Source organism: Electrona antarctica (genome assembly GCF_951216825.1).
Source record: "Electrona antarctica genome assembly, chromosome: 1".
In the NCBI taxonomy this organism is placed as follows: domain Eukaryota; kingdom Metazoa; phylum Chordata; class Actinopteri; order Myctophiformes; family Myctophidae; genus Electrona; species Electrona antarctica.
In genome coordinates, this window is record NC_136806.1 from 55,109,569 (window position 1) to 55,120,997 (window position 11,429).

Sequence of the window (11,429 nt, forward strand, 5' to 3'; positions counted from 1 at the left end):
TCTTTCCCCCCCTCGCGGACATCATCTGCCTTTAGTAATACTTTGCTATACATGTTAAATATTGCACATTATAATTGCCCATTCCAGTCCGTCTACTCTGTCTGCACACAAGCTACAAGCACAGGTAGTTTTGGCCGGGGTGCTTTTTTCATTGCTGCTCCGCCCCGCCCACCAGCAAACCCAACCCTCCTGTGCACGCTGCGATTGGCTGCGGGGATTGCGGGTCCTGAGACTGAGCGCTCGGCGCTGAGCCGCGCGTTCACTTCAGTGCGTTCAGCCAGTGTGCACCGTGACAGGAGCGCGTATTGGACCCAACTATACACAGCTTGGACTATAGGCAGCGAGCAGAGCCTCAACCACCACCAACCACCACACCACACTGGAATGGATATTCTGTGCTTATAGTTTTTTTTTGCTGCAATCAGACATATATGCCTCTTCTTTTGACAAGCCAGGCTCTTGCCCCGATTCCATCCCCGCACCGTCTGCTGGGCTGCGTTTTCTGTGGATTCTTTACATGGACTAACTAACTATAACGGGATATGTGTGTTGCCTTTTTCCCCCTCTCCAAAGTATTGAGATATGGGGAAATTAACAAGCAAGTGAACGCGGCTGCAGGACTTGTGGAGAGCTATAGGGGAGACGGAAGGTTAGCCTACATCTGCGTGCCTGGAATTAAAAATAAAGGCACCGTTGGACTTCAGTGTTACAATGAGACATTCCTACAACAGCATCGCTCGTCTCACAGCCTGAGATAACCGGACTTAATCTGTTGAATCATTTTTTGCGACTGCAGATCCTTAATAGCTTTTTCAATGAGATGTGCGGTTTGATCGCATTTGATCGCCCAAGGAAGAAAATCTACAACTTGTTATAGGACGAACGTTTCGTTTCTCCCCCCCCCCCCCCCTCAATCTAAAATGGGGTTTAAATATTGTCTGGCATCGACACATTGCAGGGTGAAATTTAACAGAGACTTTTGAGCCCCATCATTTCATCTACAAGGAAAATATTTTTTGGTGGATCTGTTTATTGGAATTTTCTTCTTTTTTTTTTACCTGCAATTTTTATCTTTTTTTTTTAGCCCACTTGAAAATGGACAATTTATCATTTGATTCGTGCGCAACATCAGTTTGCTGTCTGATAAGCGCTGCGATTTCCACGTCTAAATCACTGCTCTGAGAGCATTCAGTATGTTTTCACATATCTGTCCTCTCTCCAATATTTCGCACGCTGCAGTAGACCAGATGATGTGCTTTGCCCGAGAAGAAGAGTACAATAAAGGACTTATTTAGAATTGCACACGCCATGCTATAATTTGCGTAAAGAACAGCCATTCGTCATTAAAATATTTTCCCGAGCAGCAGTTTCCATGAGATGAATAATTGGGAACATTTTGCCTGTTATATCTGACATGCATTCGTGTGCGTAATCGTGCGGGCTTTTTAATGTTTATTTTTTTTAGGCTATAGACAAGAGGGGAAACTCAACAGGTATAATGCAATCCAAGGAGATGGAATTAATACAATTTATTTTTGTTGCACTTTTACTTTGGGCGGGGGCTGATGCTGTTATCAACCTGAAATATGGAATAAACGAGGAAATGAAGCCCGGCTCGGTGATTGGAAACGTGACAAAGGACGCACAGAAGCAGGGATTTCAGATTGCACCACAGCCGCCGTACTTGCGGGTCATTTCCAATTCAGAGCCGCGGTGGGTGGAACTCAGTCCAGCCGGAATCCTTACGACCCAAATGAAAATAGACCGGGACGTGGTCTGTCGGCAAAACCCAAAGTGCATTATTTCCCTGGAAGTGATGTCAAACTCTATGGAGATCTGTGTCATTAAAGTTGAAATCGAGGATTTGAATGACAACGCACCCAGATTCCCCACGAGTCACATTGACATTGAGATTTCAGAGAACGCTTCCCCTGGAACCCGGTTTCCCCTAGAGGGGGCAAGCGACCCGGATTCGGGGCTCTTTGGAGTGCAGTCTTATTCCATCACCCCGAACGAGCTTTTCGGACTAGAAATAAAGACGAGAGGGGATGGGTCAAAAATTGCTGAGCTTGTGGTGCAAAAATCACTGGACAGAGAGACCCAGTCTCACTACTCGTACGAAATAAGCGCAGAGGACGGTGGAGACCCACCAAAGATAGGCGCGGTCCAGTTGAACATCAAAGTGATGGATTCTAACGATAACAATCCTGTTTTCGATGAGCCAGTGTATACTGTGAATGTGATGGAGAACTCGCCCATGAACACATTAGTCATAGACTTGAATGCAACCGACCCAGACGAGGGCACGAATGGCGAGGTTGTGTACTCGTTCAACAGCTACGTCACCGAAAAAACGAGGGAGGCGTTCAAAATTGACCCCAGAACTGGCATCATCACCGTGAACGGCGTGTTGGATTATGAAACGGCGCAGATATACGAGATCGACGTGCAGGCGAAAGATTTAGGTCCCAACTCCATCCCCGCTCACTGCAAAGTAACAGTGAACGTGATGGACGCGAACGACAACCCGCCCGTCATCATGTTACTGTCACTGAACACGGAGTTGGTGGAGGTGACCGAGAACGCGCAGCGTGGGTATGTCATTGCGCTGGTGCGAGTCTCCGACAAAGATTCGGGCTCCAATGGCAAGGTGCAGTGTCGCCTCCAGGGCAACGTGCCGTTCAGGCTGCAAGAATACGAGAGCTTCTCCACCATACTGGTGGACGGCAGGCTGGACAGGGAGCAGAGGGACACGTACAATCTGACCATACAGGCCGAGGACAGCGGCAACCCTCCCCTGCGCGCCACCAAGTCCCTAGTGGTCAAAGTCACGGACGAGAACGACAATCCCCCCCACTTCCTAAAGCCCCACTACCAGGAGATGGTCATGGAGAACAACCTGCCCGGCTCGTGCCTCCTGGCCGTGTCCGCGGAGGACCCGGACCTGGGCATGAACGGCACCGTGTCCTACACCATAGTCCCCAGCGAGATCAAGCACATGGACGTCAACACGTACGTCAGCATCAACCCGTCGGGCCGCATCTACTCCATGAGGTCCTTCGACCACGAGTACACGCGGACGTTCGACTTCAAGGTCCTGGCGAGGGACAACGGGAACCCCTCGCTGACCAGCAACGCCACGGTGCGCATCGTGGTGCTGGACGTGAACGACAACACGCCCGTCATGACCAACCCGCCGCTGGTCAACGGCACGGCCGAGGTGTCCATCCCCAGGAACGCCGGGGTGGGCTACATGGTGACCCAGGTCAAGGCGGACGACTACGACGAGGGCGAGAACGGCCGGCTGACCTACACGATCTCCGAGGGCGACAGGACCTTCTTCGAGATCGACCAGGTGAACGGCGAGGTTCGCTCCACGCGCATGTTCGGCGAGAACGCCAAGTCCACGTACGAGATCACGGTGGTGGCCCGTGACCACGGGAAGCCCTCCCTGTCGGCCTCGGCGTACATCGTGGTCTACCTGTCGCCCGACCTGAACGCGCAGGAGTCTATTGGGCCCGTAAACCTGTCGCTCATCTTCATCATCGCCCTGGGCTCCATAGCCGCGATTCTGTTTGTCACCATGATCTTTGTTGCAGTGAAGTGCAAAAGGGACAACAAGGAGATCCGAACGTACAACTGCAGGTACTGAGTGGCGATGTGTGACGTCTTCTCCATGCGTAATTTGTGTGTTTTTCTTTCGTTTTTAATTGGCCGTGCATCACACTAGACAGTGTTGTTGTTGTTAGTGTTGTTGTTGTTGCTGTTGTGGTGGTAGTGTGTGTGTGTGTGTGTGTGTGTGTGTGTGTGTGTGTGTGTGTGTGTGTGTCTGTGTGCATGCATGTGTACTTTGTGTAGCCTATGTTGCGTGCTAGACTAGAGGAATTGAGAGAGAGGATCCAGAAAAGTGTGAGTTCCTCCTGGCTGGTTGTGAACGCACTGTTTAATGTCATGCTGCCTGTAGAGGCCTGGGTGTGAGGCTGATAAAGAAAAGACTGCAGGTTCTCACGAATGAAATGAAGCTAATAATAGCATGGTTTTAAATCAGGCTCTTTCTTTCTGGATAGGCATATATCCCACTCCATGTTAAGTGGATTTGATTGATTGATTGAATCTTTTGATTGTAACCGATTGGGTCATAAATATGACTGGCCAGCTGGCATGCTCAATTTGTGGGTGTGTTACCAGGCAATTAACGTCCTATAGCCATCCCACCGTTCCTTCAGATTTATTATTTGAGTGCCCAACGTCATGGTTGATTGAGAGATTGCAGCTTTAATCTATAGTCTGCTTTATCAAATGTATAGAATTATTTATTCACATCTACCTCATTATTGTTTGCTAAAACAGTGCAAATAAATAGCTACTCCCCCCAGTCAACCTTTGCTTGTACAAAGACTTAAACATTGCCATGGTCATTGCACCTTTGACTTATCTAGGTACTTGTACTATGTTATTTTTCTGGATCTTGCATATGGAAAACTCTGTTTTGTTCATCAATCTGCACATCAGCTCTGGCTTTGATTTCCCCATACTACATTACCACTGTAAATTTACATATAGATTGGATTTGTGAATTTAACCTGAAGCCATAATCATATTTCGCTCCAAACCTAATTTTGTTGACATGAAGTTGAACCAGCCATTTCAAAAGACAGGAACCTCCCCTAGGCTTACAGAAAGAGTAAAAAATGGCCAATATAGGAATCATAGGCATATATTTATCATTATTGATTAGAAATCAAATGTGGTGTACTTCCTTTCGTGCTGTCATGGTCGGCTAGAGATGAGCACCACTTTTCTATGTTTTCAAGGTTTCCCCTCCAGCAATGGCTGAGATGAACATACGTTATTCATTTCAAATGCTCCCAGGAATGAGCTGTCATGGCATCATGCAATATAACTAATACTGCTTCATACAGTGACATTACCAAAAGCTTGTTGCTACAAGCAACATGTCATTTTCTTGCTAAACACCATCAAAAAGCACTGTGGGTCTAATAGAAAAAACTCATATTCCTTCCTTGGTATCGTTATATGGGATACAATGCCATAATCCTAATATAGCTTAATGCTTTGTTTAATATAAAACTTGTTTTATTTCATTCATTCAGCACGCACCGCTGCAACATACATAACAAAATTCAGTCTCAGTGATTTATGGTAGCGAGATGAAAATAAATAAATAACAAGGAAAACAATGAATGTAAAATTCACAACCACCCACGATAGTTCACCCTCTTAGCAGGAGCTCCTTTCCCTGCTGGGTGCTTTAATCAGCACTGGCATGATGTTCAGATGGCCACCTCCAAACTGTGGAGCACTGATTCACAATTTATCGCCTGTCTTCTGTCAAGTCTGTCTGACAAAAAAAGAAAAATCTTTTCTCCCTCCTCAGATTTTCGATTTCAGCCTGGGAACAATGACAAAAAAAAAGAAAAGATAGACTCCGTCAGACCTCCCATTACCCTCTGCAAAATCACCGGAGAAACGTTTTTCAGAATCACTGAAAAAGGAAAACAGAAATAGCGGGGGATGGGGGGGAGGGAGGGGGGGGGAACGACGACGACAAACTAGAGCATGGTTTCTGAGCCAGGGTTATGTTAGGAAGAGACAAGCAGCCTCAGACCTGCATCGGTGTGAGTCACTGGCAGTAAAGCCAGTAGGGGCCTACATGCTAAGTCTAAGGCTGCTATTCCAGACATTTAACTAGGCTCTAGTTATTTATAGTGCAATTGTATAGCTAAAATTTCAATTATACAACAATAATAATAATAATAACAATGAATAATCTCCAAAGTGGGAAGCCATGCAAATGCTTGATACTTTGTCAGATCTACATATGTTTGGTACATAGCATTTATAATGGTGCAAAACACGTGCTGGCTAAAATCGAGCTTCTCTGTGCTTCTCAGGGCTCACATTATTTTCTCCCAGTCACTTGATAAAGTTTGACATATGTTCCTCATTTGGTCCGATTAGAGTCCAAATTCTCGGCTCAAGTTAGCAAACAAGACTAGATCAATTACATTTTAATCCTCCTGCACTCCAAATTGCCATTGGAAGAAAAGAAAAAAAGTACATGGAATTAACTGTGGACTGTGTGCTTTGAATATGTTTGTGTGTACTGGTGGCGCTGCTCAGTCATTTAATATTGCTTTGCTTCCGTGGTTCTGGCATGTTTGCATATTTGTGCCTGTTTGCGACATGTCGACATGACATGACATTTGCATGTCGAGCATGCAAATGTAAACGAATGAGGGGTGTTGCCGGTGGCTCTATTTTTTTTGTTTTGCCGTTCCGGTCCTGGGCACAGTCGGAAGCTTTTTTGCTCTTTGGCCACGCTCGGGGTGGGGAGACCGCACCCAGTCTCTCCACCCCGATCGTAGCGTAAAAGCAAAATGGCCGCCGACCAACGCTGTGACAATATGTCACTGACCCTGTGTATGAGCCTGTCCGCCGTCGAATGGCACCCATCTGGCCGGCATGGGTTTTTGAGGGGGTGGGAGGGTACGGTGGGGGGGGGGGAACACTTTGGCCGTGTGGACCGGGGAGAGTGAGACGGAGCACTGCTTTATTGAGTCTGTTCAGTTTCTTCTACTTGCGCAGGGTGGCGGAGTACTCGTATGGCAGCCAGAAGAAGTCCAGCAAGAAGAAGAAGCTGAACAAGAACGACATCCGCCTGGTGCCACGCGACGTCGAGGAGACGGACAAGATGAACGTGGTGAGTTGCTCGTCTCTCACCTCCTCGCTCAACTACTTCGACTACCACCAGCAGAGCCTGCCGCTGGGCTGCAGGCGCTCCGAGAGCACCTTCCTCAACGTGGAGAACCAGAACTCACGCAATTCCGCCCCCAACCATGGCTATCAGCACCCCTTCACCGGGCAGGCCCACCAGCAGCCTGACCTCATCATCAACGGCATGCCACTGCCAGAGGTGAGACCCACTCCACTCTCTGCTCTGTCCTAAAGACTTGCCCTGGCCGCCTGCTGGGGAGGTGGGTGATAAGAGGAGACCTGTCGTCATGACCGGACCGTTTGGGCTCCGTTAACAAAGTCCAGAGGCATGCAGCGGTCAGCCTTGATGCAGTGTTTTGTTATGGAGGGTGAATGGGTGGTGTGGGTGTGTGGGGGGGGGGTTGGGTTGAGGTGTGGTGTGGTAGCAATGATGTGCAGATGTTTGTCTTTTTCTCTTCCCAATGCATTCAGAGGTCATGCTATGCAGGGTTTCCAGAGAGCCTGTGCTAATGCTATAGTGTGAGTGTCGCTCACTGTTCTGCATCCCTGTTCAGGGACAGTAGAACCTTTGCAAACGGCAGATGTGACCTTAACTCGGGTCTGTTTGAGCGGGAATCCTTTAAGGCTTTTCTGAGGACGCATGACACAGGGGGTGACCTTTGACCTATGGCTGTGACAAGCAGAATTTGGAGGGCTGACTGAATGTATCATGTGACTTCCCTTGTTTTAGTGTGTGTGCGTGCGGGCATTCTTCCATGTGTATATGCGCTGAACAACTGCAAACGGAACAGGCTTGAACACCTGCCAGACGCGTTGACCCCGCTAATCAGCCCTAGTACCACATGTCATTTCAGGTGCAAGAAGATAGCATAATTACTGCCTAAATGCTCTATCTCTGCGCTTTGCCTATTCGACTCCCAATATCACCGCAAGGCCAAGGCCGTTCTGCAATGTCGGCCGTTGAATTGCCCTGCGTGTGTGGTTTATTCTACCGACTACTACCGGCTGTAGCAGAGCAGTGGCCGTCTGACTCGGACGGCTATTCAACCTGGCACTGAGAATATAGACCAGCTGATCTTTAGTTTATAGATTTTTGCCTGTATGAACTGGTTTATTGGATTCTTTGGACAACCTTTCTCCCTGACCCACTTCTCAATGTCCCAAAGGGAGGAAGGGGTGTTGGTGTGTGTGTGTGTGTGTGTGTGTGTGTGTGTGTGTGTGTGTGTGTGTGTGTGTGTGTGTGTGTGTGTGTGTGTGTGTGTGTGTGTGTGTGTGTGTCGCCCTACCTTGTTCACTCCCATAGTTGGCAACAATTGAGCTCCTGCTCCACTCACTTATAATTGATGAGTCCAATCTTCATTTGACATTCAGCCTTTCAGCGTGAGGCTGCTGGCAGGGTTGGTGGGGGCATGTGCCTTAAAACAAAACAAGAAACAGGAGATGGTTATCGATCCATTGATCGGATCCAGAGAGATCTGGGCACGGATTGGATCCCGAGAGATCAATGAGACCCACTTACAGTCATGCTGATTTACTGGGACTGTCTGAGGCGTGCGTGCATGCGTGCGTGCATGTGCGTGCGTGTGCCAATGTGCCACGCATGCCTGTTTGTGTGTGCACATGCATGTGTATGTATGTCTGTCCGTCTGTAACACTCGCAGAGAATGAGGAATAGTGGGACAGTCTATCAGCTGAGAAGACAGTGAAGGTGAAGGAGAGGATCATATTCCCTTCTGGGTAGTGGCACGTTGGTCACCACACCCTCCTCTCTGTGACAAAAAAACAACAAACAAACAATACCGAGTACAAAACCCCAGAAATAGCCTGTGTCTGCGGCTTAAGCGTCCAATAAAAGCATCATTGCCGCAGGATTAGGAGAGCCTTTATTTGTTTCGGCTAATGAAAAAGAGGAGAGGGAGACAAATATGATGACGGATTCATTCCAATGATCTCATATGCAAAGCATGGAGGTGTTTTGATGGGTCTATATTATAGACCCATCAAAACACCTCCATGCTTTGCATATGAGATCATTGGAATGAATCCGTGTGCGAGCGCGCGCGCGCGCGTGTGTGTGTGTGTGTGTGTGTGTGTGTGCGTGTGTGCGTGTGTGTGTGTGTGTCCTAATATTATTAGGGCCGAAATTGAAACAAGGAGGGAATGCAGGAGTGAGCGAGGGGGAAAAAAAGTGCATTAGTGCCAGGTGTCTGAGCCCCACAGCATTTTCTCATTTTCTCAGAAGGCTGTTGATTGGCCTGATAAAGGCCGGAGCTGCTTAACATGCAAGTGCCACCGCGCTCCGCCTTGCACATGACGTTGACAAACACCTCTTTGACCCGAAGGAGAGAGAGAGAGAGAGAGAGAGAGAGAGAGAGAGAGAGAGAGAGAGAGAGAGAAAGAGAAAGAGAAAGAGAGCGAGAGAACAACACGCAAGACGTAAGGGGAAGACAGTGTGTTGGTGTCGTAGTGCGTATGTTTATGTGTGGGCATGTATATTAGAGACAGTGTTTGTGAGTGCTATAGTCTTGCGTTTGTGTGTATATGAGAGAGAGAGAGAGAGATCAACAGAGATAAAAGGGTAGAGACATAATGGTGAAAGCAGCATATCACGCCCTCCATCAGAGCAGGGCAGGTTAGAAGATTGCTACCATAGTGTTCTCTCCCTCCCCATTGTGAGCATTCATAAATGACAGTAGCTGTCTGTAATATCCCAACGTGGCTTGCTGAGTAAAAACAGTCAGCGTAATTGCGACACCATTCGCGGAGCACAAACAGAACTCCTGCGAAATGACTGATAATGGGTTTGTCACGATGCGCGGGTCTGGGCTTGAAACCATTTGACTACACAAGTGCACGGTGCATGTCCCTTCAGTCTGGCTAGAACACTTGTGTGGCTGCACTGATGTGATTAGCAAGGCAGTTGTCCCCCCCCCCCCCCCCCCCCCACCACCCAATTTTTTTAATTGTTCATCCGAAGGGCAACCTGGTAATTATCCATGATTCATGCGTCCTCTTCTGAAGAGCTTTGGTTTTAACACGGGTGTGCAGTGCCCACTGCATGCATTTATTTTTGTCCTCTCTAGTCATTATTTGATGCAGAATTTACGATCTGTGCTGGAGGTAAAAGAAGAGTGTTGTTTTCTTGTGCATTTCTTGAGGTGGTTGTCAGATGTATTTTTACAAGCAGCGTTTGTCATTTCATAAGGCTCTATCAGCTCAATTGCGTGTCAATAGTCTCGCATCTCTAGTCTCAGACAAATGCCACTCACACCTACGGAGCACAGAATACACCTGCGCGCACGCAACGGCACACACACACACGCGCGCGCACTAGGGCATTAAGCAACTAGTCGACTAGTTTACTAGTCGACTAGTAAATCCACTAGTCGACCTTGTTGGTACTAGTTGACTAGTTGATAAGAAAAAAAAGAAAAAAATATTTTTTTTTTAATTTTTTTTCCCGATTTTGTAGGCCTCAAGATCAGGTAGATTTTAGTTATAGTCACCATGTACACAGTTTTTCAATGTACAAATATTTATTTCCCAAAAAAATAAAAATAAAATAAGTTTATTTTTTTAATTTATTTTATTTTTTACATAATAGGTAGTTAAACAACTAGTCGACTAGTCGACTAGTAAACTAGGCAACTAGTCAACTAGTAAAAATGACTAGAAGTGAATGCCCTAGCGCGCACGCACGCACGCACGCACGCACACACACACACACACACACACACAGGTGCAGACGTTTGCCAAGGCTGCACTCACACACAACAGTGACACGTCTTCCCACAGGTCTTAGGCTGTAGTTGCATGGTGTATATGTTGTATTCTCTGCTCTCTCCTGAGACGGTGCATCCTGAACCCTCCCTGAAGATCCCTGTCCATTGTTTTGAAGTGCATCAGCTGCAAGGTGTTTGTTTGACCTGCAGCACTTAAACGAACGCTCATGGGAGAATAGAGCTGTCTTGCATGGCTTAATTATAGTGAATCACTTGGTGGGGGGGGGAGACAATTATACAGTAAAGGAATGGCCTTTGGCTAGAATGTGTTTTTGAATCCATAATATGTACTCGGGCTCCCCCACACCTGTGATTTCACCTAATGAATATAGCAGAGAAATATGTTCCCTTGGATTATTGATTTATTCTACATTAGCCTTTACACAGGAAAGAGATTGCAGATTTATTTGATCAGGCTTCTTTATGGTGCTAAATGAAATATTGCAAAGGGGAGTTGGACTTTGTACTCCATTTGTAAATTGGCATATTAGCATAGTTTTTTTTACCAGATCCATTTATCTCCAGGTCTTTTTTATTATCTTTCTTTTTTTCATCTAGTTCAATGCAGTTTGCGGTACAAAGCAATTCTCTTCCGGATGATTCATTGTGTTGGGGAAAAAGTTAGGTAAACAGTTAGCGTGTGGCATATTCCATTATATTGATTATTCGCATCCCAAAGAGAACAGATCTACGTGAAAGCATTGTTAGTTTGCGGATAAGAGTGTACAATTTGGCTTTTATATAAAGAAGACATTTTGGTGTGGCTTCTGAAGAAAACAACGACGAGGGGCTCCGAGACCGCATGTCCCCTGCAATTACTTCACATCAGGACAATATGTACAGAGTGCATTCAGACGCTTCGTACTGCACACGCAAAGCAGATGACACGCTGTCACCACACCACACATC

The 11,429-nt window shown here is 47.0% G+C and overlaps 1 protein-coding gene across 1 annotated transcript in view; it reads left to right on the forward strand.

Moving 5' to 3' along the window:
* Window positions 1–1,498: 1,498 nt before the first annotated feature.
* Window positions 1,499–11,429, forward strand: part of pcdh19 (protocadherin 19) — a gene marked incomplete at its 5' end in the record, with an annotated part of 34,235 nt that continues 24,304 nt past the window's right edge. The window contains 2 exon segments of the mRNA XM_079502472.1: window positions 1,499–3,645; window positions 6,592–6,937. Coding sequence (XP_079358598.1) covers window positions 1,499–3,645; window positions 6,592–6,937 — 2,493 coding nt within the window.